Below are 26,266 nucleotides of genomic sequence, written 5' to 3' on the forward strand. Positions count from 1 at the left end.
CCAGGGCAAAGGAGAAGCTGGTGGAGACAGCCAGGGCAAAGGAGAAGCTGGTGGAGACACAAGGCTGGTGTTGGAGGGGCAAGAGAGAGAGTGAGAGAAGAAGGCAGGGGGGGGGGAGAAAGAGGCAGAGAGAGGAAGAGAAGAAGGCAGTGAGAGGGAGAGAAAGAGGGAGTGTTTACAGTGAATGGCAGAGAGTGCCAGGGGTGTGCTTTGACATTCATCACAGTGATGTTCTGGAGAAGAAGGGTTCATCTTTGTCACATTGCCCTGACATCTCTGACATCACTACATGACTTCACGTCACAGGGAGTCCAGGACAAACATGGAGGAGCTGCACAAGCTAACTGCACATCTGTATACCACCAGCCGTGTGTTCATTAGTGGCTTCAATGACACAAAACATACAGTCAGACATGTCAGTGCCCCTTAATACAGTCATTGATGGTCAGCTCATAAAATGAAGACATCCGGCTTTAAAAATGCATTGATTGCTACACCCCCCCCCACACACACACATCATTCTCTTGCCTAATGATCAGCCATTCTAACACAAACACTCATACATACTATACACCCCCCAATACACACACACACACACACACACACACCTTCTTCCTTAATGAGTCTAGTTTTAATGACTAGTTAATTAGGTGAACATAATCTTCTGGTGAAAGCCCAATACAGCCTTTACAGCGAATAAATAAATTGCCCGTGTATTTAATACTGACTGGCTATGTGCAGCCTACACAGAACAGTCTCCCTTATTACTTTGTGCTTAGAGATTGACTACTAGCTTGATGATCAGAGCAGTCATGGCTCGTTTCTGCTGATTCTTCGTTTTTCAAAACTGCTTGGGTCTGCATTCTATTATCGAATGATACACTGGTACCCTTATGTATTAAAGATGTGAACACCATTTTCCTGTCACCATATGCCAACAGAGCTTGGATTAACCGTAGAATTGCTGGACTGCCTCCTATTCCTATTATGACATGTGGAAGACATCTATCTCAGTGCCTTGACAATATTGTAGAGTCCATGGATTATATTTCTATACCCTTGACCCAGGTCTACTCTCTGATCCGTGTGTCTAGCAGATGCAGAGAGCTGCACCCCCCCAGACAGTCCATCTCCCAGGGCTATGATTTAGAGCCAGAGGAAAGAGCCATTGGCAGGTTTAAAACACCCTGTTACCAGGCCAGCTTCCCAAGTAAACAGATAACACAGCTTGGCAGCTATTCAATAAGACTCCTACAACACTACAGCTGTAATTCTCATAGACACCCCCCCCCCAAAAATATATATATTATGGTTTACAGGTACCGTCCTGATTCTCTAAATAACCTGTTGTCTCCCTTCCTCCGTGCTTGATTTAAGGAACATCTGGAGAGTTCTTTTTTTGCAGGTACCGTCACATTGGTATGAAGAGATTCAGGAGACAGGCGCAGGAATGCATCATTTTTTTACAATTATACCCCAAATTACGGCATGCCGTGTAAAGGCATGGGAACGAAGACCGAACAAACACTACACAAAACACATGGTTGAAAGGGCGAGGAGTACCTCGAATACATACACACGCGCACAATGATTAAACACACAAGACGAGACCCGTAATCATCTGCGCAATCCACAATGGCACGAAAGCCAAAACACACAGCACATGTACTCACACGCACATAGTAGCAATAATCAACAAGACCATGGAAACCAAAGGGCACATATATACAAATACTAATCAGTGGGAATAGTGGACAGGTGTGCGTGATGAAAGTTCCGGAGGGATCCGTGACAACCGTCATAATTCCCTAAATAACCTGCTGTCTCCCTCCATGCTTGATTTAAGGAACATCTGGAGAGTTATTTTCATGTCTAGTGCCTAAATGAATCAAAACACAGAAGGCCCGAGCAGCGTAAAGTCAGTTACAGTAGGAGCACATATAGTACCAGTCAAAAGTTTGGACACACCTACTCGTTCAAGAGTTTTTCTTTATTTTTACTATTTTCTACATTGAAGAATAATAGTGAAGACATCAAAACTATGAAACAACACATACGGAATCATGTAGTAACCAAAAATGTTTTAAACAAATCAAAATATATTTTATATTTGAGATCCTTCAAAGTAGCCAGTCTTTGCCTTGATGACAGCTTTGCACACTCTTGGCATTCTCTCAACCAGCTTCATGAGGTAGTTACCTGGAATGCATTTCAATTAACAGGTGTGCCTTCTTAAAAGTTAATTTGTGGAATTTCTTTCCTTCTTAATGCATTTGAGCCAATCACATTTGGTAAAAGACCAAGTCCATATTATGGCAAGAACAGCTCAATTAAGCAAAGAGAAATGACAGTCCATCATTACTTTAAGACACGAAGGTCAGTCAATGCGAAAAATGTCAAGAACTTTTGCTGTCGCAAAAGCCATCAAGCGTTATGATGAAACTGGCTCTCATGAGGACCGCCACAGGAAAGGAAGACCCAGAGTTCCCTCTGCTGCAGAGGATAAGTTCATTAGAGTTACCAGCCTCAGAAATTGCAGCCCAAATAAATGCTTCACAGAGTTCAAGTAACAGACACATCTCAACATCAACTGTTCAGAAGAGACTGTGTGTATCAGGCCTTCATCGTCGAATTGCTGCAAAGAAACTACTACTAAAAGACACCAATAATAAGAAGAGACTTGCTTGGGCCAAGAAACACGACAATGGACATTAGGCGGGTGGAAATCTGTCCTTTGGTCTGACGAGTCAAAATTTCAGATTCTTGGTTCCAACCGCCGTGTCTTTGTGAGACGCAGCATAGGTGAACAGATGATCTCCGCATTGTGTGGTTCCCACCGTGAAGCACGGAGGAGGAGTTGTGATGGTTTGGGGGTGCTTTGCTGATGACACTGTCTGTGATTTATTTAGAATTCAAGGCACACTTAACCAGCATGTCTACCACAGCATTATGTAGCAATACGCCATCCCATCTGGTTTGCACTTTTTAAGATGTATTTATTTGACCTTCATTTAACCAGATAGGCTAGTTGAGAACAAGTTCTCAATTGCAACTGCGACCTGGCCAAGATAAAGCAAAGCAGTTTGACGCATACAACAACACAGAGTTACACATGGAATAAACAAACATACGATCAATAGAAAAATCTATATACAGCATGTGCAAATGAGGTAGGATAAGAGAGGTAAGGCAATAAATAGGCCATGGTGGCGAAGTAATTACAATATAGCAATTAAACACATTGGAATGGTAGGATGTGCAGAAGATGAATGTGCAAGTAGAGATACTAGGGTGCAAAGGAATAAGATAAATAAATGAATAAATACAGCATGGGGATGAGGTAGATTGTATGGGCTATTTACAGATGAACTATGCACAGGTGTAGTGACCTGTGAGCTGCTCTGACAGCATAGTGTGACTATCATTTGTTTTCAACAGGACAATGACCCAACACACCTCCAGGCTGTGTAAGGGCTATTTGACCAAGATGGAGAGTGATGGAGTGCTGCATCAGTTGACCTGGCCTCCACAATCACCCGACCTCAACCTAATTGAGATGGTTTGGGATGAGTTGGACCGCAGAGTGAAGGAAAAGCCACCATTAAGTGCTCAGCATATGTGGGAACTCCTTCAAGACATTCCAGGTGAAGCTGTTTGAGAAAATGCCAAGAGTGTGCAAAGCTGTCATCAAGGCAAAGGGTGGCTACTTTGAAGAATCTCAAATATAAAATATATTTTAATTTGTGTAAGACTTTTTTGGTTACTACATGATTCCATATGTGTTATTTCATAGCTCATAGTTTTTATCTTCACTATTATTCTACAATGTAGAAAGAAAAACCCTTGAATGAGTAGATGTGTCCAAAGTCTGTTCGTACATCTGTTAAGATAGGCAGAAAGCTTACTTAACCTCACAATTTTTCCTCTAAGATCATCCAATGACTGTATATGAGATCACCACTCTGACCTCGGAAAGGGAAATTGAGGTGGGATGGAGAAGGGGTGAATGGACGAGGGGATTCTTGTGCTGCTGCCAGCATTGAAGAATGTCCACAGAAGAGCGCAGGTCAGCACTTTTCAGAGAGCTGCTGCAGACCCGGCACCAGAATAAAGTGACTTAGGGGGGCAGTTGAAATCGATGAAGGGGCACACTTTTGGGGGGGTTCTTGCATTGGAATTATATTGAATTCTGCGTATATACCACAATAAACATAAAGTTCAAATGCTGAGACTCTGAGACCATTGAATGCTTGCTTTTGAAGTGACAGGTTGACACAAAATCTGTAGCCTATCTCTGCTGTGCTGCATCAGCACATTGGACAGCGTCCTACACACTAAAGCACATGGAAACTATGTGTTTGATGCAATTGATACCATTCCACTCATTCAGCTCCAGCCATTACCACAAGCCCGTCCTCCCCAAATAAGGTGACACCAACCTCCTGTGCAAACAGCCTATCTGAATGCAGCCGTACACACAACTGTCTTACCAAAATAATGCAAACTAAATGCTGAAAGTAGTAGCCTAGTTATTCATGCATGCAAACAAAAACACTGAACAACAGTTTGGCTTAGAATACCGACACAACTGCGAATGCGAACAAATTAATGTGAACAGAACAAAACAGTGGCACCAAGCAGGCAGAGTAAACAAAATATCAGATGGATAAAGGCATGACACAATCTATATTTACGCTAGTTACATTAACAGTAATCAAACAGTTGGAGATGGAAATAACTAAAACATATCCTACAACCTCCTACAGTGAGATGCAGCCATGCACAGGCCTGCTTCAAACATGGACAATCAAGCCGCTCATGGCTTCAGTAACTTCTGTGGGTCAAATTTGACCTACGTAATCATTTAAGCAACACCAGCCTACCATGAACACGTTTCTAATACGTACAGTTCCATTTACAACAACTCAAACCAATAGGCTACCAAGAAAACAATAGTAGAATGTATCTATTTCTATGATGAAACATACCCATATGTAGCTTTACCCAGGGGCGTCATTTGGGTTCTTACATTGGAATTATATTGAATTCTATATATCATTCTATACCACAATAAACATAAACGTTTAAATGCAGAGACCATTGAGTGCTTTTGACAAAGAAGTGACAGGTTGGTTCGAAATCTCCGCTGCACTCTATCAGCACCATGGACAGCGCCCTACACACTACGCTTCCACCAAAACGGTTTTGCTTAGATCCAGCGGTGGTTTCCCCTTTTTAACATCTAGAAAGTAATGGCTCTCTGGGTCAAGGGCACACAGGGCCTCCACCAGTTGGCTGTTGTGTTCTCTGAATCGTTCTGACATTTCAACAATGACAGCATCCAAGAACAGTCTTTTACACTCAGTTTCTTCTCCTCTGTCGTCCTGGCCTACTGTACTGTCCACCACATACTAGAACTTCACAATACTGTCACAACTTTTAACATCCACTGACACCAGTAACCAGGTGTCCCCTTCTCCTTTGGCTCTGTTTGGGTACTTTGGCGAAGCCAATTTATGTTATCCATTGTTAGGTCCGAGCTAGCTAAATAGGCTAATAAAGCTAATGGTTTTTACAGCTAGCTAAGAAAATAACTAAACACTGAAAATCAAATATTAAAGACAGGTGTATCACGTTATTAATTTAGCATACCACAGATGATACTTTTTTTGTAAAAAATGTATGGAAACCCAAAGGAGTCAAACCTAAGCTTTCCATAGCCCCCCTACACACACCAGGCACACTCTGCTAACCTGTCACTCTGCTTTTTTTAATATAGGGGCATAAAACTAGAGGGGACACAAGTTTCCTTTTGCCACCTTGTGGATCCGGGCCTGAGCTGCTGTAGTGTAGAGTGGTGATCTCTCCACCTCCTCTACCTCCTCCCACCCTCTTCCTCCCCGTCAGCACAAAATCCTGAGCCTCCCCTAGGAGTGCCTTCTCTACCCTCCTCACATAGTGTACAGAGCAGTACCCCCAGACTGAGCTCAGCTCCCATGCGAATCATCCACATCTGCAGCAGCACATCTTTGGCACAGCCACATGCTACTCTGCTATGCTGAACTAATGGTGGGGTTTACGCTAGTTACATCCCTACACAGGACATACTTTTCCATGGGCCACTAGCTTGCTGAAATGAATGTACTTGGCCAGGTGTTTTATTAACCCCTTCCCTCCCATCTCTAACTCCATACCACCACACAAGCACACCCACCTTCCAAATCAATACATGGATGGAGGCTGACCATGTTTTCTCTCTCTCTCTCCATTTCACTTCTTTTGGATGGTGATACTGGAGGAGAGAGTGCGGTAAGGTATTATAATTAAGTGCCTCCCTCTCACACACGCATGCAAGCACATGCACACACACACACATACACACCTCACCTTCAAACAACCCTCTTAATTCTCTGACACTTAGTTATTCCTGTTCAGTTTCTTTGAATATCCTTTTCACACAAAAGCACGACACGTCGTGTAGCCTCTTTCATCGCTCCATTTCCTTTTGACTTTTTTCAGAACTGTATTTTACTTCTCTGAAATGTTTTAGCCTATCTTTGGAACGTCTCATACCAATATTTCATGCAGCGAATTAGTTGCTAATGAATCCTATAAAATAGAGCTTTGTTTGTCCTTGATAACCTTCGTTAATGTTCCTTTTGCTTACAGATGACGAAGAGGAAAACAAAACATGGTTTTCGTATAGGTCTCTGGCGCCATCCCGTGTATCCTCATGAAATGCATGTTTGACTTCAAGTGCTATTTTCTACTGCAAATTATCTTTGTTTGTTTAGTGATTATTACAGTTAATGTCATCAAACGAATTGATGGTGATATCAAGGATCAATACCATTTTGATAATTGTGCTCTTCTAAAGACAGACACCTATGCAACATAAAGCAGGCTTTCCGAGCAAACCCAGCAATCGTTATGTAAAGTAAGTCATGTATTGATTGAGATGAATGATGCCCAAATTTGTATTAATAATGTATTATCTGCGGTGGAGAGGGGCAAAAGCTTTAAGTTCCTCTGCGTGCACATCACTGATGATATGAAATGGTCCCTTCACACTGACAGACATTGAAGAAGGCAAAACAGAGCCTCTTCAACCTCAGGAGGCTGAAGAAATGTGTCCTGGCCCTTCACAAACTTCTACAGATGCACCATCAAGAGCATCCTGTCAGGCTGTATTACCGCATGTTACAGCAAGTGCACCGCCCGCAACCCGAGGGATCTCCAGAGAGTAGTGAGGTCAGCCCAACGCATCAGCGGGGGCACACTGCCTGCCCTCCAGGACATCTACAGCACCCGGTGTCACAGGAAGGTCAAGAAGATCATCAAGGACCTCAGCCACCAGAGCCACGGCCTGTTCACCCTACTACAGGCCATCAGTAGTGGTGCGTGGGTCAAATCCCTGGGGAAGCCAAGCCCTTTCATTCATGGGCAATGTTAGCTAGTTAACATTAGCCTTCTACATCTAGCTACATATTGAACTTCCATCCTCTCAGGCCAGGGGCACAACAATGTATGAATTAATGGTTGGATCAGAATCGCTGTTATAATCATTGGCCAGTACGGTGAATTAAGTAAAACCAGAAGTCCAAATCCCTATCTCCATCCATGGTTAATTTAGGAAAGGCCCAACACAACGAGATGCAACAATTCAAGATTTTTCTGCCAATGACATATGCTCTCAATGGGATTTGATAGGAGTGACGCCAAATCCGAACTGTCTTCCCTTGATTCTTTTTTTGGGTGTGCCAGAACCATTCACAGTTGAGCTCGCTTGGTTTAGCTCAACGCTGATTGGCACATTTGTTATACTTTTTCTGTCAAGGGAGTTCAGATCGCTTCAGATAGATGGCATACACGTAGATAGACAGATGCTTTCTCCTGTGAGATATATTCAGCCTCTTGCGAATTGAAGGAGAATTATGAAACACGGAGACCAAAGACATATTATTTTATGTTTTTAATTGGGACGTTTTTGGTGGAAGTCTGGCTTCTCTTGGAATGTAGGAGAATATAACATAATATATCTGGTAAAAGATAATACAAAGAAAAAACCAACCGTTCTTTTGTATTATTTTTTGTACCGCCATCTTTGAAATGTAAGAGAAAGGCCACAATGTATTATTCCAGCCCAGGTACAATATACATTTTGGCCACTAGATGGCAGCAGTGTATGTGCAAAGTTTTAGATTGATCCAATGAACCATTGCATTTCTGTTAAATTTTGTTTTATCAACACTGTCCAAATATGCCTAATTTGTTTATTAATAACTTTTTATGTTCAAAATTGTACACTCTCCTCAAACAATAGCATGGTATTATTTCACTGTAATTGCTACTGTAAATTGGACAGTGCAGTTAGATTAACAAGAATTTAAGCTTTCTGCCCATATCAGACATGTGTATATCCTGGGAAATGTTCTTGTTACTTACAACCTCATGCTAATCGCATTAGCCTGCGTTAGCTCAACCGTCCATTGGAAGGGACACCGATCCCGAAGAAGTTTTAAATAGTACCCGCAAAACACCTGTCTCAACGTCAACAGTGAAGAGACGACTTCGGGATGCTGGCCTTCTAGGCAGAGTTCCTCCAGTGTCTGTGTTCTTTTGCCTACCTTAATCTTTTCTTTTTATTGGCCATTCCGAGATATGGCTTTTTCTTTGCAACTCTATCTAGAAGGCCAGCATCCCGGAGTCGCCTCTTCACTGATGACGTTGAGACTGGTGTTTTGCGGGTACTATTTAATGAAGCTGCCAGCTGAGGACTTGTGAGGCGTCTGTTTCTCAAACTAGACACTCTAATGTACTTGTCCTCTTGCTCAGTTGTGCACCAGGGCCTCCCACTCCTCGTTCTATTCTGGTTAGGGCCAGTTTGCGCTGTTCTGTGAAGGGAGTAGTACACAGCGTTGAACGAGATCTTTAGTTTCTTGGCAATTTCTCGCATGGAATAGCCTTCATTTCTCAGAACAAGAATACACTGACGAGTTTCAGAAGAAAGTTCTTTGTTTCTGGCTATTTTGAGCCTGTAATTGAACCCACAAATGCTGATGCTCCAGATACTCAACTAGTCTGAAGAAGGCCAGTTTTATTGCTTCTTTAGTCAGAACAACGGTTTTCAGCTGTGCTAACATAATTGCAAAAGGGTTTTCTAATTATCAATTAGGCTTTTAAAAGTATATGCTTGGATTAGATAACACAACGTGCCATTGGAACACAGGAGTGATGGTTGCTGATAATGGGCCTCTGTACGCCTATGTAGATATTCCATAAAAAATCTGCCATTTTCAGCTACAATAGTCATTGACAACATTAACAATGTCTACACTGTATTTCTGATCAATTTGATGTTATTTTAATGGACAAAAAATGTGCTTTTCTTTCAAAAACGAGGACTTTTCTAAGTGATATTTATATTCCAGACTCTGGTCCAGAAGCAAAGTGACATAGCTCACTAATATATCTACTGCTGTTCATATCATTCTTAGTGTGCGTTGTGTTTTTTAAATGTTTATTATTATTTGTGTACTTGTTTGACATTTTACTGTATTGTTAGGAGCTAGGAACATAAGCATAGCGCTGCACCCGCTGTAACATCTGCTAAACTGTGTACGCGACCAATAAACGTTGATTTGACCTCACTATAACAGCAGTACAGTCAAATATGTTTTTCTCATTGTTCTGTCCGTGGTACCGTAATAAAGGACCTATCCGATATACAGTTTCACGCATGCGCACAGGACCTACTCCTTCTAACAGACTTGGCTGGAGAGGCTTTGGGAATTCCCCAGGACATCTCCTTTCGCGAGACGACTTGACCTGTAAACAATTTAGCACGGTAACGTTAATATTTATTTTACTCCGTGAAAAACCATCAAAGATTAACTTTGATGATATCAGTTAGAGCTTAGATGCAGCGCCCTGTACTGTTTTCGTAGACTTGGTCCTCTAGCACCTTTAGCGTGCTAGCTAGCTAACTAACTGCTTGAACATCAGTTACCAGCTTGAAAGCACAGCTAGCCTGCTACATTGCTTTTGCAAACTGGTTACTAGAATCATTCGATTTTAACCAGCTGTTGCAAAATAGTCTATTATAAAAAACGAATAGCTAGCTAGCAACAGTATTCGTAATGGCTGGTATTCAGCCCAGGTGCGATTTTGGAAAGCAGCATGCACGGCCTATGCTTGGCTTCGGGCTTGACAAACACGAAACTCTGGGTACTTCTGCACCGGATGATTGGTGCGACAGTGGGCTAGAATGTCTGAGTGGAACAGCGCTGAGCCTGGATGACTCCTTCAGCAATGAGACATCCAAAACCTGGGGGCCCAGGTCCCCTCCTCACACGGCCTCCTACCCCTCACTGGATGACACTGACAAGCACCCTATGGACTTTAGTTCACTGGGTGGTGGAGAGAGGTTGGACTCGGCTATAGGGGACTCAATTACAGACGAGACGGTGGGGAGTATATCACAGGGGCTGGGGACCATGCACCTGAATGAACCAGTTATCAGTTACACAGTCGACGACCGTGGGAGGCAAGCAGCACCGAGCCTGGAGGAGGAAAGACAAAGGAGAGACGAGATGCTCAACACACTGAACTTTGTGTCTGAGGATGGAGACACGTGAGTAGGCTCTCGTTACTATTCACATGATGAACAGCAGTTTGTTGGCTATTTGTCATTGTTATCTCAAACATCTCCTTTGTTCATAGGGCTCTTCACTTGGCTCTTATCCACGAGCACTGGGCCTTCGTACAATACTTACTGGGGGTGATCGCTCTGGACAGGAGCTGGGTGCCTTACCTGGACATCCAGAACCACTTGGGACAGGTAAGCACAGGGACACACTGCTCTTCTGAGCTGAGATCAGCCACACCAGCATAGGGAGTTTCCCAATGGGGGGGTTTATTAACATGTAATTAACATGTGTCCACTTTCATTTTATTGGTCTCCTCACTCTTCATTTGGCCTTCTCAAATCTCCTACTTTGGGGACTTTTTGTCTCTATTGTGTTTTCCTCTATTTTCAATGTCCACTTCTTTTCTTCCTCCTCCTTACTTCCTCTGTCAGACTGCCCTCCACCTGGCTGTCATAGTGGACCAGTCCCAGTGTGTGCGGGGGCTGCTGTGGGGCGGTGCGAGTGCTGAGCTCCAGGAGAGAGGAGGGAACACACCGCTGCACTTGGCTGTCAGGGAGCTGAGGCAGGACTGTGTACGAGAGATCACCTCCAACTGCCAGAGCACCGACTATCTACATGTCACCAACTACTCGGGTACACAGATCGCCCAGACGACGTGTAGCCTGTCGTTGTACCGTTAGAAACTTTACATACCGTAACTTTATCATCCCTGTTTTACCTTTTAGGTTTCTCTATTTGTAATGTCACCCTCCCTCTCTTTCTTTCCCTCCTTTAGGGGTGAGTGCACTGCATTTGGCAGTACAGAGGGGCAAGGAGGACATAATCAGCATGCTGATTGAGGCAGGAGCTGATGTTAACCAGAGGGTGAGTAGACTGATATAGACAGGGTGGGTCCTCCATGCCTGCTGGGTTCCAACATGCCTCAGCCCTTCATTCACTAAAGTCATTAAATGTCCCCTCACCTGCTGAGCAAGATAATTACACTTAAAGGTTATGATGATCCACTCACTGCCTCTCTCTCCCTTTCTGCAACCCCAGGACCCAGGCTCAGGCCGTTCCCCTCTCCATTGGGCCGTGGAGTCCCAGAGCCCCAGGGTGGTGCAGTTACTGCTGCAGAGGGGAGCCAATGTAGACCAGCCCTCCTATGCAGGCCACACAGCCCTCTACTGCTCCCTGCACAGGCCCAACAAGGAGGTACAGGCCCTGCTCAAGGCTGGAGGGGCCTCTGACGCACAGGCCCAGGACGAAGAGGAGAGGGAGAGTGAAGAGGTGAGGGTGGCTTGGGGGAGATTAGTTGGCACTGCAGATATGAACTTCTTTATTTGTCTGTCATAGATCTATTGACATTTCAGAAGTCACACAGTGTCCATCATGGCTGTAATTGTTACTATTGGGTTTATATGACTCCATGACTCTGCTGTTCTCTGCGTTTGCCTCCTGTAGGAGTTTGATGACGTTGTTATCAATGGACAACGAGTGCACTAACCATGAACATGGAACCTGAGCCACATGGAGTCATGGCGCTGCTGTTGGGCTAAGCGATTGATGTGCATCATGAGCATTTGTGTGTGTGTGGTTCGTGTATGTATGTGTGCCTGTAAATTGTATATAGCAAGGCTGCAGAGTAGGTCCAGTTCTCAACCCAGTCCGGACTTAAGTCATTCGATTTAATTGATCAGTTGTTCCTGTGTCAATTTAGTTCCTTTACATTGTGCAGGGGGTAAGCTAATGTTAGTTGGGTCACATGGTTTTAGTGTTTGTCTGGAGCTAAGCTTGCCAAGACTAGTGTTGTCTACCTTACGCATGGGAGAATGATCCAAACAAAAGCTGTGTTCTGTCAAACTAGTTGCCAGTTTCACCACTACAGATTCCAACTTTAAAGCTGGAGTCCTTCATGGTAAAACTGCCACACCCGTTTGCGATATGACAACAACAAAGAAGTTACTGCAAACAATGAACTGTGTTTTTCTCTCGAACATGATTGGACGCGAGATAGAACAGCAGTGTATATAGTGCATTTATTTTTACCATGAGACCCAACGCTTCCCAGCTCTGCTTCGTCAACAAAACAAAAACAGCCGTGGGGCAGTTTCCCCTACTGCGGATTCTATCTTTTAGGCTATAGATGAGAGATGTGGGTTTGTGACTAAAGCAGTTAGAAGGATCTGAGATGTTACCATTATTAACAAGGCAGGGTTAGGGGAAGATGTGAATGTACATAAGGTAGAGGTTTATGCATGCCAAGGGAAGTAGTTAACAAGGGATGGGAGGAGAAAAGAGAGGGGCAAACTCAACACATTGCTAAATCATCTTTGCCTCAAGTTGAAATAAATGATCATTTAACGGCATTTGGGAACCTCTGCAAGTCTATATGAGTTGAGATTTTTTGACCTATCACATGGGTAGAGGGTAATGTGATGTGACAATTTCAGTAATGAATCAGTCCCTGACTATGAGTGCTCTAACCAGGGCCTGACGACTATCCCTGGAATACGCTGGAGTGATGTCATTCAGTTCATTTGATGTATAGTTCACAAATTAAAGACGGAGCTACAAAAAGCAGACACGGAGACCCTCCAGAACAAGGGTTTAATCTGGTGTATATTCGCTTTCTGTATTTTTGACTTATTTTTGTATTCTTTTGAAAAAGGATTGACTGGTGATTTGACAGGCTAGGATGCCTCTGTATTTGCTCGTCAGCAGGAGCATGATGTCTACATGATTATTGTAATAAAACTGTCAAATGTATAGAGTATTAAGAGGATATGCAGTGTCTGCGAGTTATTTTCCCTGAACACTCATCAGTATGGATTCTGTATCAAAGTTGTAGCCAAGCTTTACTTCCATGCACAGCTTCGATACAGATACAGTTACAGCATCCGGGAGCCGAGGCTACATAATTATACCGAACAAAAATATTAACGCCAAATGCAACAATTTCAAAGATTTTACTGAGTTACAGTTCATATAAGGAAATATGTCCATTTAAATAACTCTTATGGTAGAGAAATTAACAAAATTATCTTGACAACAGCTCTGGTGGACATTCCTACAGTCAACATGCCAATTGCAGGCTACCTCAACTTGAGACATGTGGCATTGTGTTGTGGGACAAAACTGCACATTTTAGAGGGGCCTTTTATTGTCCCCAGCACAAGGGGTACCTGTGTAATGATCATGCTGTTTAATATCAGAGGGGTGTGGGGGACTGCCTTAATCGACATCCATGGCACCCGGGGAACAGAATAGCTCAGGGATTTGATCCAGCAACCTTTGGGTTACTGGCCCAAAGCTCTAACCACTAGGCTACCTGCTGCCTGTTACAATCATAGTACCTGCACTCATTGGTCACACTTGCCAGAGACTCAGTCTGTAGATCCAAAATAGTCTTTGTGCATCATGGGGAAACTGGTGTAGTAACTTAAATGTTGCTAGATTAATGTGGATAATAAATTATGTCCACTAAAGTAGGCTGATGTTAAATGTTTATTGTTGAACATATGGAGTAATTTAGTTAGCTGGTTTGGGACTAAAGCAGTTGAAAGGATCTGAGATGTAAGCATTATTAACAAGGCAGGGTTAGGGGAAGATGCCCTTCCGCTGTACCACATCCAAGGGAACATGCTTTCATCGTGCACCGTCCTCAGATGCCTCAGCATCTTGTCATTGAGGTTAAAGCTCTTTCCACAGCGGGTACAGAGGAAGGGCTTTGCCTGGGAGTGAAGAAGCTTGTGTTTTGTCAGGTTGTGGCTGTGATGGAAGCCCTCCCACACACACTGCAGTGGAATGGCCTTTTTCTGTGTAGATGTTGCTGTTTCTCCTGCAGCCCTTTCAGCTGAAAACAGACGTCCCCGCAGTCTATACATGTATAAGTGGTCTCACCTGTGTGGGTCCTCGTAAGATTTCTGATTATACTTGTCCCTGAACTGCTTTCCACACTCAGGGCAGCCCACAACTGTATTATTGATTCTGGGGTGGTGGGTCAGGCATGTCTGAGAAGTAAAGGTTTGGTCACAGTCAGGACAGTGGAATTTAGGGAAGGCACTGCAACTGTGTTTACTGACAAAGTCAGCCTGTTTGTAGTTCTTACCACAGTCAGGACAGCAGTGGCTTGGTCTATGGGAGGGATCTTTTGTTTTTAAGTTTCAGGTAGGAGAGGGTCTCTCTCAGCGGTGTAGGGCTGGACAAGGAGATGATGGGCAGATACACATCTCTTGGCCCTCCCAGAGACATGCATCTGATTTGCTATGTTTCTTAGCTGACCCCTCTCAACCTTCTCAGTATTTCTAGCCATGTCAACAGACTGTCCCATCTCAGAGGCTGACCCGATCTCAACCTTTACTTCAGACTGGCTATTGTATTTTATCTCCTCCTTAACCCAGTCCTCATGTTCAGCAAAATCATCTTCCCCATCAAGTCTCCTATCCTCACTGTAAATGTCATCCAGATGTCTGGCATCTATATTGAAACTAAAGTACAGGCAGACTCGACACATCTATCCTCTTCAGAAACAACCCTGGGCACAGCCCTGTGACTTTAATCTTCTCACAGTTAACTTTAGGTTCTGCATGTCTGAAAATAAATTGAAATAGACATATAAACAAATGCATTCCAATAAACCCACAATATTTGTAGGGAAGATATGAGTGTAAGAAATACTCAAAACATGATCTGTCCATACCCTGCTGTTTCTTCTCTGTTGGTCTACAGAGTACCCCTCTCCATCAGAGTGGTTGTCCATCTCACTGCTCTACTCCCCAGGTGTGTTGTTCAGGTACTCCTTAGCCATGCAGATAGTTTCCTCCATCTCCTGGGGGCACTGTTTCAGCACTCAGTCTCCAATGTCTTTGGGGAGAAGGGATACAGAACTCTGCAGGGCCACACACCTCACCACATCCACAGCTGTCCTCCTCAGAGCCAGTAATGGGCAGCACTCTCCAGCCCTTTCCCCAGCTCCCTGGGCGGTCTCTCTGGGTCATACCTTATAGAGCTGAAGCCCTGCTGCTGTAGTCTCTGTTCTGTTCTGGGCTCAGGCTTGATCCTCCACTTCCTCCAGCTTCACATTGGGCTCCATTCTCCTGAGCACCTCCTTCTCCAGTAACTGTACCATAGAGTCTGGATCTCTCCCTGTACAGTCAGGGCTTGTAGCTGCTGTCTGTGCACTGCTAGTAGGTCTGTAAATAGCCGCACCACTTCCATGGTTCCACTCTTGGAGTCTCTATGATTATAAACATTTGGTAATGATTGTGCCACTGGGCAATGACGATAACTTGGGTGTAACTTTATAATACATTCTGTGAAAATAAAATGTTGATAACCTCCTAAGCCTTGATTGGCTATGTTTCTAACACGTGATCTAAGAGGTTGTGAAAGTTTAAAAGGCTGTACATCTGGCTAGCTAACTCTTTAAATGTATCTCTGGATGAGGGATAACGTTAGCTAACTGGCCTAGCTAACCAACGTTAGCTGACCAGACAGGCTATAGACAACTTTCACCGACTATCAAGCTGACCAAAACCACAGGTAGAAAAATAACGTTTACTGACCGTGAGGCTAAGGCTTCTTTTGGTATTTTACTTGTATTGTATTTCGTGCAAGTTAGTCTACAGTTAGCTAGCTAACGTTACGTAAACAGTTTTCTATTGTTTCCGGGGGTACCATTTGATTGTGACGACGCCTGTGTGGTGTAACATTGTAAACATTCCTCTCGTCCATTGTTGTCAAAATATTATTTGTAGCTAGCTAGCTACTGAAACGTCCACGGTGAGTAATTAACAATCACAGGTAAATTCTATTACTTTGAGTTATGTTCTTTTCTGTGTAATACCTTTTCAGATCATATCATTTTGCTGTCGTTTAAAAACAAACAAAAAAAACGTTTAAATCTCCCACTTAACGTTGTCCACCTTGCTAACTAATTATGTTGCAGTGAAGCTACTGAAAATTTGACTAATAATTAGCTAGCAATGATTTTGGGGTAATATATGCCTTTGTGATCCAGTAGTCCATTTATTTGACTGCTCTCACCATAGGCACCTGCAATCAATATGAATGTAGTTGAGTTCCTGGTGTCCCTGCTGGATGTGCATAAACAACAGCTGAAAGCGCTGACCAGACAGGGGGAGATCCAGGAAAAGGTCCTCAGCCAGCTGGTCAAGGATGGTTTAACCAAAACCCTTGACCGGTCTTCACCGCAGGATGAAGAGGAACAGAGAAGGCCTGGGATGACAACAGGGAGAGATAAAGACCCAGAGGACTGGGTTGCTAGGCTGGCTGGGCTGCTGCAAGAGGAGACACAGAAGAAGAGTCAACCGATCAGACCCCAGGGGTTGACTAATGCCTCCCAGACCAGGGAACAGGGACAGATGTGGACTGTGGAGGACAAGAGCAGGCAGGACTTCCTGTCCCTGAGGTACGACACCCAGAAGGGAGCCAGAGAGCTGGGGCAGAGGCTTGACTCAGCTGCTAAGCACTGGCTTAGGCCTGACCTAAGGACTGCTGCACAAGTAGAGCAGTGTGTTGCCATGGAGCAGTTTCTGTCCCTATTGCCAAAGGAGGCTGGTGCCTGGGTGCAGAAGCGGCAGCCCAGGGATATGGAGGAAGCAATCAGCATGGCTGAGCAGCGGCTTGGGTCTGGGGTCTTCACCGTCTCCTCGCCTGCCCCTACACAGACAGACACAGCACAGAGCTCAACAGAGGCACATGAACAAGGGTAGGTCAATGTGTGGCTGCTATTGATCTTATCGTATCTTCAGTTATTCTATCATCCTCAGTGTTTTAAGTTTTTAATTGTTTAGTCACATTCATATCACAACAACGATTCACTATGATTAACCTTTATCTCTTGAAATGTAAGTGCCCTTGATTGTATTTCATTTTTTGAATTTAAAGGAGTGTCAAGATGCAGAGCACCAGTGATCAGCCAGATGCTTTGACCAAGTCATTTCTCAACCAGCTGGAGACAGTTAAACTGGAGTCTGTCCATTTCAGCCTGGAGATTCCTGACGTGGGGATGACCAGCTATCAGGAGGAGCAGGACGAGCATAAGAGGGTCCCAGAGGAAGGGTCCATCTTTGTGTGTAAGCAGGAAGTGGAAGATCCTGACTGGCATCAGGAGAGTGCTCCTCCAGAGCCCATCCAAATGTCTGTGAGAACAACAGAACATGAAAGCATGTCTGTGGACACACCTTACATCTTCCTTCCCAGAAACAACCCTCTCTCCTCCACCATGTACACGCATCCAACACCCACAGTGTCCAGTCAGATCCCCTCCCCACAGTCACCCCCACCCCTAGCTCCTGACGCCTATCATCCACATGTCCAGAACAGCCCAGTGATAGCCGGACTGCGGAGTAATGCTTCTAGTGACGAGACTGAGCTTACTGCCAGGTACACAAGGCTAATCTCTGAAGATGGACAGTTGACCTGGGGGACCCTCTCGGGTGTTCCTTCACCCTCCTTCTACACTCGCCAGTCATCACCCTCGCCCTCCCATCAGTGCCCAGACTGTGGCTGCTGCTTCGCCCAGCAGAGGAACCTGGAGGAGCACAGGAACATTCACACGGGAGCGAGGCCCTTCGTCTGTGGGGTGTGTGGCAAGGCCTTCTGCCACCGCCGCACCCTCAACAAACACACACGCATCCACTCCTGGGAGAGACCCTTTCAATGTACTGACTGTGGACAGACCTTCAAACTCAAAGACACCATGAAGAGGCACCAGGTTTCCCACAGCAAGCCAGGGCCAGGGGCACGTCACCTCTCTCACTCACGCTGATACTCTAACTATCAGCACTTCACCTGGCTGGGAGGAGGCCTCGTGAGAATTGACACACAACAAGGACTTGAAGTAGGACTGGTCAGGTGGCTTTCTCTGTAAATGTCCTACGTAGGCAGATGTATTTGTGAGAAAACTACCAGTGTTTTCTGTTGGCGTGTTCCATAAACAGAGGACACTGCTTTGGGTTTCACAGGTGAACTGGTTGGTGGAACATCGCTCCCATGTTTCCATGTAAACAAGCGCAAATGACTTGTTCTTTATTTATTATTTTTTTTGTAGATGCCCTTGATCCAAGATAGAGGTATTTCATGCATTTTGATATTGTGATAGTTAATCTTTAATTATTTGTTTGTGATCATGGTAGTACTTATTTTCAGAACAGAGATCAGAAAACATTGTGTGACAGTGTACTGTATTTATTTTTAGAATCAATATGTTTTATGCATGATGTATGTACAGTACCAGTCAAAAGCTTGGACACCTTCATTCAAGGGTTTTTCTTTCTTTAACTATTTTCTACATCGTAGAATAATAGAAGACATAAAATCTATGAAATAACACATGGAATCATGTAGTAACCAAAAGTGTTAAGTAAATCAAAATATATTTTAGATTTGTCAAAGTAGCCACCCTTTGCCTTGATGACAGCTTTGCACACACTTGGTATTCTCTCAACCAGCTTCACCTGGAATGCTTTTCCAACAGTCTTGAAGGAGTTCCCACATATGCTGAGCACTTGTTGGCTGCTTTTCCTTCACTCTGCGGCCCAACTCATCCCAAACCATCTCAATTGGGTTGAGGCCGGGTGATTGTGGGGGCCAGGTCATCTGATGCAGCACTCCATCACTCTCCTTCCTTGTCAAATAGCCCTTACACAGCCTGGAGGTGTGTTGGGTCATTGTCCTGTTGAAAACAAATGATAGTCCAACTAAGAGCAAACTAGATGGGATGGCATAACGCTGCGGAATGCTTTGGTAGCCATGCTGGTTAAGTGGGCCTTGAATTCTAAATAAATCACAGTGTCACCAACAAAGCACCATCACACCTCCTCCATGCTTCACATTGGGAACCACACATGTGGAGATCATTGGTTCACCTACTCTGCGTCTCACAAAGACAGCGGTTGGGGTAAAAAAAATCTAACATTTGGACTCGTCAGACCAAAGGACAGATTTCCACCCGCCTAATGTCCATTGTCGTGTTTCTCGGCCCAAGCAAGTCTCTTATTATTGGTGTCCTTTAGTAGTAGTTTCTTTGCAGCAATTCGACCATGAAGGCCTGATTTTCATGCAGTTTCCTCTGAAAAGTTGATGTTGAGATGTCTGTTACTTGAACTCTGAAGCATTTATTTGGGTTGCAATTTCTGAGGTTGGTAACTCTAATGAACTTATCCTCTGCAGCAGAGGGAACTCTGGGTTTTCCTTTCCTGTAGCGGTCCTCATGATCGTTTCATCATAGCGCTTGATTGTTTTTGTGACTGCACTTGAAGACACTTTCAAATTTCTTGAAAATTTCCCTATTGATTAACCTTCATGTCGTGTTGGACTGTCGTTTCTCTTTGCTTATTTGAGCTGTTCTTGCCATAATATGGACTTGGTCTTTTACCAAATAGGACTATATTCTGTATACCACCCCTACCCTGTAACACAACTGATTGGCTCAAACACATTAAGATTGAAAGAAATTCCACAAATGAACTTCTTTGGGATAGGGGCAGCATTTTCACTTTTGGATGAATAGCGTGCCCAGAGTAAACTGCCTCCTACTCAGTCCCAGATGCTAATATATGCATATTATTATTAGTATTGGATAGAAAACACTGAAGTTTCTAAAACTGTTTGAATGATGTCTGTGAGTATAACAGAACTCATATGGCAGGCAAAAACCTGAGAAAAAATCCAAACAGGAAGCGGGAAATCTGAGGTTTGTAGTTTTTTATCTCAGTCCCTATCGAATACACAGTGGGATATGGGTTATTTTGCACTTCCTAAGGCTTCCACTAGATGTCAACATCTTTAGAACGTTGTTTCAGGCTTCTACAGTGAAGGGGGGGCCGGATGAGAGCTGTTTGACTAAGGGGTCTGCCAGCAGCCTCGTTCTCAGTCACGCGCATTTCGCATGAGAGGTAGCTCTCATTCTATTGCTTTTCTACAGACAATGGAATTCTCCGGTTGGAACATTATTGAACATTTATGATAAAAACATCCTAAAGATTGATTCTATACTTAGTTTGACAAGTTTTTTTCAACCTGTAATATAACTTTTTGAACTTTTCGTCCGACTGGACCTGAACGCGCAATTAGCCTAGCGTCGTCCGGGTTAGGGAGGGTTTGGCCGGAAGGGACTCCTGTGGCGGGCGCAGTGCACGCTAACCAGGTCGCCAAGTGCACAGTGTTTCCTCCGACACATTAGTGCGGCTGGCTTCCGGGTTGGATGCGCGCTGTGTTTAGAAGCAGTGCGGCCTGGTTGGGTTGTGTTTCGGAGGACGCATGGCTTTTCGACCTTCGTCTTTTCCAGAACCCATATGGGAGTTGTAGCAATGAGACAAGATAGTAACTACTAACAATTGGATACCACGAAATTGGGGAGAAAAAGGGGTAAAATTCAAACAAAAAAAATGATGCATAATACTTGTATGTTTGAGAAATTTGATTTAATGAGATTTCGGATTTATATTTGGCGCCATGCAATTTCATTGGCTGTTGGCGAGGAACCCCAGTCCTAGACAGATTAACTTTAAACAAGGCACACCTGTTAACTGAAATGCATTCCAGGTGACTACCTCATGAAGCTGGTTGAGAGAATGTCGAGAGTGTGCAAAGCTGTCATCAAGGCAAAGGGTGGCTACTTTGAAGAATCTCAAATATAAAGTATATTTTGATTTGTTTAAAACTCTTTTGGTTACTACATGATTCCATGTGTTATTTCATAGTTTGTCTTCACTGTTATTCTACAATGTAGAAAATAGTACAAATAAAGAAAAACCCTTGAATTAGTAGGTGTGTTCAAACTTTTGACTGGTTACTGTAAGTATTCAGACCCTTTACTTTGTTGAAGCACCTTTGGCAGCGATTGCAGCCTTGAGTCTTCTTTGGCATGATGCTATAAGCTTGGCACACCTTTTATTTGGGGAGTTTCTCCCATTCTTCTCTGGAGATCCTCTCAAGCTTTTTCAGATACTTGTTCCTGAGGCCACTCCTGCGTTGTCTTGGCTGTGTGCTTAGGGTCGTTGTCCTGTTGGAAGGTGAACACTCGCCCCAGTCTAAGGTCCTGAGCGCTCTGGAGCAGGTTTTCATCAAGGATCTCTCTGTACTTTGCTCCGTTCATCTTTCCCTCGATCTTGACTAGTCTCCCAGTCCCTGCCGCTGAAAAGCATCCCCGCAGCATGATGATGCTGCCACCATGCTTCACCTTCGGGATGGTGCCAGGTTTCCTCCATATGTGACACTTGGCATTCAGGCCAAAGACTTCAATCTTGGTTTCATCAGACAAGAGAATCTTGTTTCTCGTGGTCTGAGAATACTTTCGGTGCCTTTTGGCAAACTCCAAGCGGGCTGTTATATGCCTTTTACAAAGGGGTGGCTTCCGTCTGGCCACTCTACTATAAAGGCCCGATTGTTGGAATGCTTCTTCCTTTGAGAAGGTTCTCCCATATCCACAGAGGAGCTCTGTCAGTGACCATCAGGTTCTTGGTCACCTCCCTGACCTTTCTCCCCCGATTGCTCAGTTTGGCCAGCCAGTCAGCTAGCTCTAGGAAAAGTCTTGTTGATTCCAAACTTCTTTCATTTAAAAATGATGGAGGCCACTGTGTTCTTGGGGACCTTCAATGCTGCAGTAATTTTTTGGTACTCTTGCCCAGACATTTACCTTCAACACAATCCTGTCTCGGAGCTCTACAGACATTTCCTTCGACCTCATGGCTTGGTTTTTGCTCTGACATGCCCTGTCAACTGTGGGACCTTAAATAGACAGGTGTGTGCCTTTCCAAACCATGTCCAATCAATTGAATTTAACACAGGTGGACTCCAATCAAGTTGTAGAAATATCTAAAAAAATGATCAATGGAAACAGGATGCACCTGAGCTCAATTTCTTTCTTTTTTTTATTTGTATTAAATTTGCAAAAATGTCAACCTGTTTTCACTTTGTCATTATGGGGTATTGTGTGTAGAATGATGAGATTTTTTAAAATCCACTTTAGAATGAGGCTATATTGTAACAAGATGTGGAAAAAGGGGAGGAGTCTGAATACTTTCCAAATACACTGTATACACATTTGTATCAGATACTGTAGCTGGAGGATGTTCATATTTATTTACTTGCACAGTTTGTAAAGAGAACCATTGATATATTTCCAATTTAGGAATTTTCTTTGACTAAGATTACATGTCACAGTAATAAAGTCAAAGGAATGATTTGATTATAGTTTGTTTTTATCATTTGCAATATCCTTAACTCTTCACTCATACAATTTTAATTTTTATTGAAATGTGTTACATTTGAAATGTTTTGTAATGTGTGCAACATTAGCAATGTGTAGTTTACATAGTGGTATTTCCACTGAGTAGATGCCCTTCGGTCTGTTATCACTGTGCTCGGTAAAGATGGAGGTTCTCCTTTAGTTGGCAGAGGGACACGGAAGAACCCACTCCAAAGCCTGCATACAGGGGCTCAGAGAACTGGGCCTTGAATTTGTGGATCAGCTCCATGGCCTCTGACACAGAGTAGAAGGCCACCGTGTTGGCAGTGTAGTCCAAGTACACTCCAACCCGTGTGGCCCGCGGGGCCTCTGGCAGGTCTTTGTCCATCTTGTTGTGCCATGCGGAGTAGCCCGAGTCAGAGCAGAGCAGACTCCAGGACTTGTCGTTGTAGCCCAGCAGACTGTGAGAGTTCTTACTCTTGCGGCTGATGCTCTTGTAGGCCACTCCGATTGAGAACTCCCCGCTCCACTCTGCTTCCCAGTAGTACCTGAACCCACCCAGTGACTCCCTGCATAGAACCTGGGAGAAGCCATCGAATCGCTCGGGGTGGTCCGGGTAAAACTGGACTGTCTTCTTCCGCATCACTTTGTGGTTCCCCTCAAACAGAACCAGTTCTTTGTAGGCTGTGTTGGGGTCAAAGGTGAGCGGACAGGAATCTGATGGAAAAGTAATATTTATTGGCGTTATCAGAAAATGATATGATTGAGTTGGTATGAAGAACAGACAAGAACAGACCACTCACATCTCAAGAAGTCTGCCCTAGTTTTGGGTTCCTGAAAATCTGCCCTGGAGGGTGCTGTATTAGTGCCGGAACAAATTATGGATTATATCATCAGAGATAGTCAGATTGAAAAAATTATAATTTTTCACAGATAACAAACCAATGTAAAGTTCATAAATATATATACCTTTGAATTGTTTGTCTCCACCTCTTGGTGAAAGTATGTAAACAGGGGTATCACTTACTGTAAATGTAAAATTACAGTTGGTTATCACAATGTAATGCTATATTTTTGCTGTACAAAGGCTGTGTTATAGGCGTCTAAGTCGCATTAATATACTAACCTAGCTTGGAGATTTTGCTCAGCTCCTTCTTACAGATGTCATCTAGATGCTCCTTCATGTCGGTGGCAGTCTTCGTGATCTCTCCGAAGGAGAACTGGGGGTTGATTAGTACTTTGGGCACCGTGGGCTCAGGAGGAACACACAGCGTGGGGAAATTCTACGTAGTGCAGAAGTAAGATATGAAATACTGTTTCATTGAGTCATTTTTTATTAAATAGACACAAGGAGAATAACATATTTGAATTGAATAGACTTGCTTTTCATTGTAATGCCAATGCTAGATTCATAATATTTTGTTGAATATTGTACTGATCCTTGTTCCGACAGCCCAGTGTCCCCCCTCCCTCTAGTCCACTACCTGTAGGAAGTGGATGTTATCCTCTGTGTCCAGGATCTGGCGCAGCTCAACATCTTTGCGCTGCAGCTCCAGGATCTCCTGCTCCAGCCGCTCCACGTATCCCTCAGCCTGTGACATGGCCACCTGCATGTTGGCCTTAGTCAGCTGGCTCACCTCAGCGTGCCATCGCTCCACTGCCTGCAACATCTCACTGAAGATCTTATCACTGTCCGATATCACCCGCTGGGCATTGCTCTGACGTTAGGGAAGGGAGATACTGTATATTACACAAATATCATTGTGTTGTTTTGTGTGTGTGTGTGTGTGTGTGTGTGTGTGTATATATGTGTATATAATTAAAAACAAAACATTGCAAACTCACATTGTTTTAATTCATATACTATATCATAGTAATGATTTTGTGCCTCTAAGACAAAAGTTTATGATCAAACAAATATACCATTAATGAAGGGATGTAGTCTCATAAAAAGTACCATAAATTGACCTAGGAAATGGACCTAACCTTGAGAACGTCAACATGGTGTCTCAACTCCTGCAGTTCCTTCATCCGCTCCTGAATGATGTGCTGGACCTCAGACTGGGTCACTGCCAGGTTTTTCTGTTGAAGAAGAGTAAGAGGAACCACAAGACCCTTTTGTCTTTAGAAGTTTCAAATGAGTTTCAGCCATAGCATTGCAGTTGTCATGTACTGGTAGAGCGGTGAGGGTAGGTTGTTCCAGTGTGTAAGAGCAGTCTTGCCTGTTTCTCAGCGCGCTCCTCCTCAGCAGAGATGATGTTGTGGCTGCGGTGCTCCCTGACTGTACACAGCACACAGATACACATCTGGTCCGAGCGACAGAACAGCTCCAGGCCCTTCTGGTGCTGCGGACAGATTTTCCTGTCCAGGTGACCCGTCTCATCCACCAGCTTGTGCCTCTTGAAGGTGGCCGACTCGTAGTGAGGCTTGACGTGTGTCTCGCAGTAGTAGGCCAGGCACATCAGGCAGGACTTGACAGCCTTGCTGCGGCGGCCTACACAGAAGTCACACAGTGAATCCCTCTGGAGGTAGGGGAAGGGCTGCAGCTCGAGCTCCTGGGTCACGTTGGGCACATTGCGTCTCAGCACGGGGCGAGGGCTGAAAGTGGCCCGGCACTGTGGGCAGCTGTACACCCCCAGGTGGTCGTACTGGTCCCAGTAGATCTTGATGCACTCCAGACAGTAGGTGTCTCCACAGGAGATGGTGATGGGGTCTCGCAGCATGTCTGCACACAGAAGACATGTGAAGCCATCTGGAGGCAGGGGGAAGTTAGACTCAGCCATGGTCCTGCTGGGTCAGACTGTCTGAGACAGGGAAATAACCTGTTAGGAGAAAAGAACTGACTGATCACAGAATGATTCTCCACTGACCTGTGTTTAAAGAGAGTAAAGCCAGAGCCCAGTCCCCCTCCACAGGTATTTAAAGGTGAGGCTGTGTTTTAGTGTAAACAGAGAAAACATGAAAAGACACTCAGATGTTTTTGTTGACACAAAAGCAGTGAGAGTTTAATGGTGGCTGACAACGTCCACGGTCAAAACAGTCTGTCCTGCTTCTTCTCTGTAAAAGAAATCTAGGACAGTGGTTCTCAAACCTCTCCTCTGGGACCCCCAAATGTTTCCCAATGTTGTTGTAGCCCTGAACTAACTCACCTGATTCACCTAGTCAAGGGCTTGATGATTAATTAGTTGACAGTTTGAATCAGGTGTGCTAGCTGTGGAATAGTTAAAATACATGGACTGTCTGGGAGTCCCTGCGGAGAGGTTTGAGAACCCTAAATCTAGGACACAGCACCATCATGTTTATATGTACACAACACAGTTACAGTAAACATAGCCTAAAGGACAAGGTCAAATCTCTGCCTGTCCCATCTGGGTCAACATGCCCTCTGAATCACACAGTTTAATAATCTACAGTTGAAGTC

The 26,266-nt window shown here is 44.2% G+C and overlaps 3 protein-coding genes and 1 long non-coding RNA gene across 8 annotated transcripts; 2 read left to right on the forward strand and 2 right to left on the reverse strand.

Annotated features, from left to right (window-relative positions):
* Positions 1-9,730: 9,730 nt before the first annotated feature.
* On the forward strand, positions 9,731-13,413 carry LOC112250205 (NF-kappa-B inhibitor alpha-like). Its single transcript, XM_024420152.2, has 6 exons — positions 9,731-10,633; positions 10,723-10,840; positions 11,081-11,282; positions 11,425-11,513; positions 11,688-11,918; positions 12,093-13,413. The coding sequence occupies exons 1-6, from the start codon at positions 10,140-10,142 to the stop codon at positions 12,132-12,134; spliced, it is 1,176 nt and encodes a 391-aa protein (XP_024275920.1). The 5' UTR covers positions 9,731-10,139; the 3' UTR covers positions 12,135-13,413.
* A 709-nt stretch (positions 13,414-14,122) lies between these two features.
* LOC112250204 lies at positions 14,123-16,302 on the reverse strand. 2 transcript variants are annotated; one of them, XR_002953507.2, is made up of 3 exons: positions 16,196-16,302; positions 15,331-15,867; positions 14,123-15,221 (listed from the first exon to the last, which is right to left on the reverse strand). It is a non-coding gene; the product is annotated as an uncharacterized LOC112250204 (long non-coding RNA). The 2 variants fall into 2 exon arrangements; XR_002953506.2 differs by having other exon boundaries at positions 14,123-15,867.
* LOC112250193 (zinc finger protein with KRAB and SCAN domains 8-like) lies at positions 15,866-18,826 on the forward strand. 4 transcript variants are annotated; one of them, XM_024420132.2, is made up of 4 exons: positions 15,866-16,172; positions 16,388-16,412; positions 16,682-17,361; positions 17,541-18,826. In XM_024420132.2, the coding sequence occupies exons 3-4, from the start codon at positions 16,697-16,699 to the stop codon at positions 18,421-18,423; spliced, it is 1,548 nt and encodes a 515-aa protein (XP_024275900.1). In that variant the 5' UTR covers positions 15,866-16,172; positions 16,388-16,412; positions 16,682-16,696; the 3' UTR covers positions 18,424-18,826. The 4 variants fall into 4 exon arrangements, with proteins under 4 accessions (XP_024275900.1, XP_024275901.1, XP_024275902.1 ...); XM_024420133.2 differs by lacking the exon at positions 16,388-16,412; XM_024420134.2 differs by lacking the exon at positions 15,866-16,172 and having other exon boundaries at positions 16,272-16,412; positions 17,640-18,826.
* Positions 18,827-22,719: 3,893 nt separating this feature from the next.
* LOC112250191 (tripartite motif-containing protein 16-like) lies at positions 22,720-25,747 on the reverse strand. Its single transcript, XM_024420127.2, has 7 exons — positions 25,068-25,747; positions 24,832-24,927; positions 24,330-24,563; positions 23,972-24,128; positions 23,815-23,871; positions 23,649-23,702; positions 22,720-23,562 (listed from the first exon to the last, which is right to left on the reverse strand). The coding sequence occupies exons 1-7, from the start codon at positions 25,626-25,628 to the stop codon at positions 23,012-23,014; spliced, it is 1,710 nt and encodes a 569-aa protein (XP_024275895.1). The 5' UTR covers positions 25,629-25,747; the 3' UTR covers positions 22,720-23,011.
* Between the last annotated feature and the right edge of the window lie 519 nt (positions 25,748-26,266).

The sequence above is a fragment of the Oncorhynchus tshawytscha genome, linkage group LG30 (genome assembly GCF_018296145.1).
Source record: "Oncorhynchus tshawytscha isolate Ot180627B linkage group LG30, Otsh_v2.0, whole genome shotgun sequence".
Classification (NCBI taxonomy): domain Eukaryota; kingdom Metazoa; phylum Chordata; class Actinopteri; order Salmoniformes; family Salmonidae; genus Oncorhynchus; species Oncorhynchus tshawytscha.

Excerpts from the sequence above, each read along its gene's own strand:
- LOC112250205 (XM_024420152.2), top strand. The coding sequence starts at position 10,140 with ATGGCTGGTATTCAGCCCAGGTGCGATTTTGGAAAGCAGCATGCACGG. Across the intron at positions 10,634-10,722 it reads GTGTCTGAGGATGGAGACAC|GGCTCTTCACTTGGCTCTTA; the intron begins GTGAGTAGGCTC and ends CTTTGTTCATAG. Across the intron at positions 10,841-11,080 it reads TCCAGAACCACTTGGGACAG|ACTGCCCTCCACCTGGCTGT; the intron begins GTAAGCACAGGG and ends TTCCTCTGTCAG.
- LOC112250193 (XM_024420132.2), top strand. The coding sequence starts at position 16,697 with ATGAATGTAGTTGAGTTCCTGGTGTCCCTGCTGGATGTGCATAAACAA. Across the intron at positions 17,362-17,540 it reads ACAGAGGCACATGAACAAGG|GAGTGTCAAGATGCAGAGCA; the intron begins GTAGGTCAATGT and ends TTGAATTTAAAG.
- LOC112250191 (XM_024420127.2), bottom strand. The coding sequence starts at position 25,628 with ATGGCTGAGTCTAACTTCCCCCTGCCTCCAGATGGCTTCACATGTCTT. Across the intron at positions 24,129-24,329 it reads ATAACATCCACTTCCTACAG|AATTTCCCCACGCTGTGTGT; the intron begins GTAGTGGACTAG and ends TGCACTACGTAG. Across the intron at positions 23,703-23,814 it reads TGGAGACAAACAATTCAAAG|CACCCTCCAGGGCAGATTTT; the intron begins GTATATATATTT and ends GCACTAATACAG.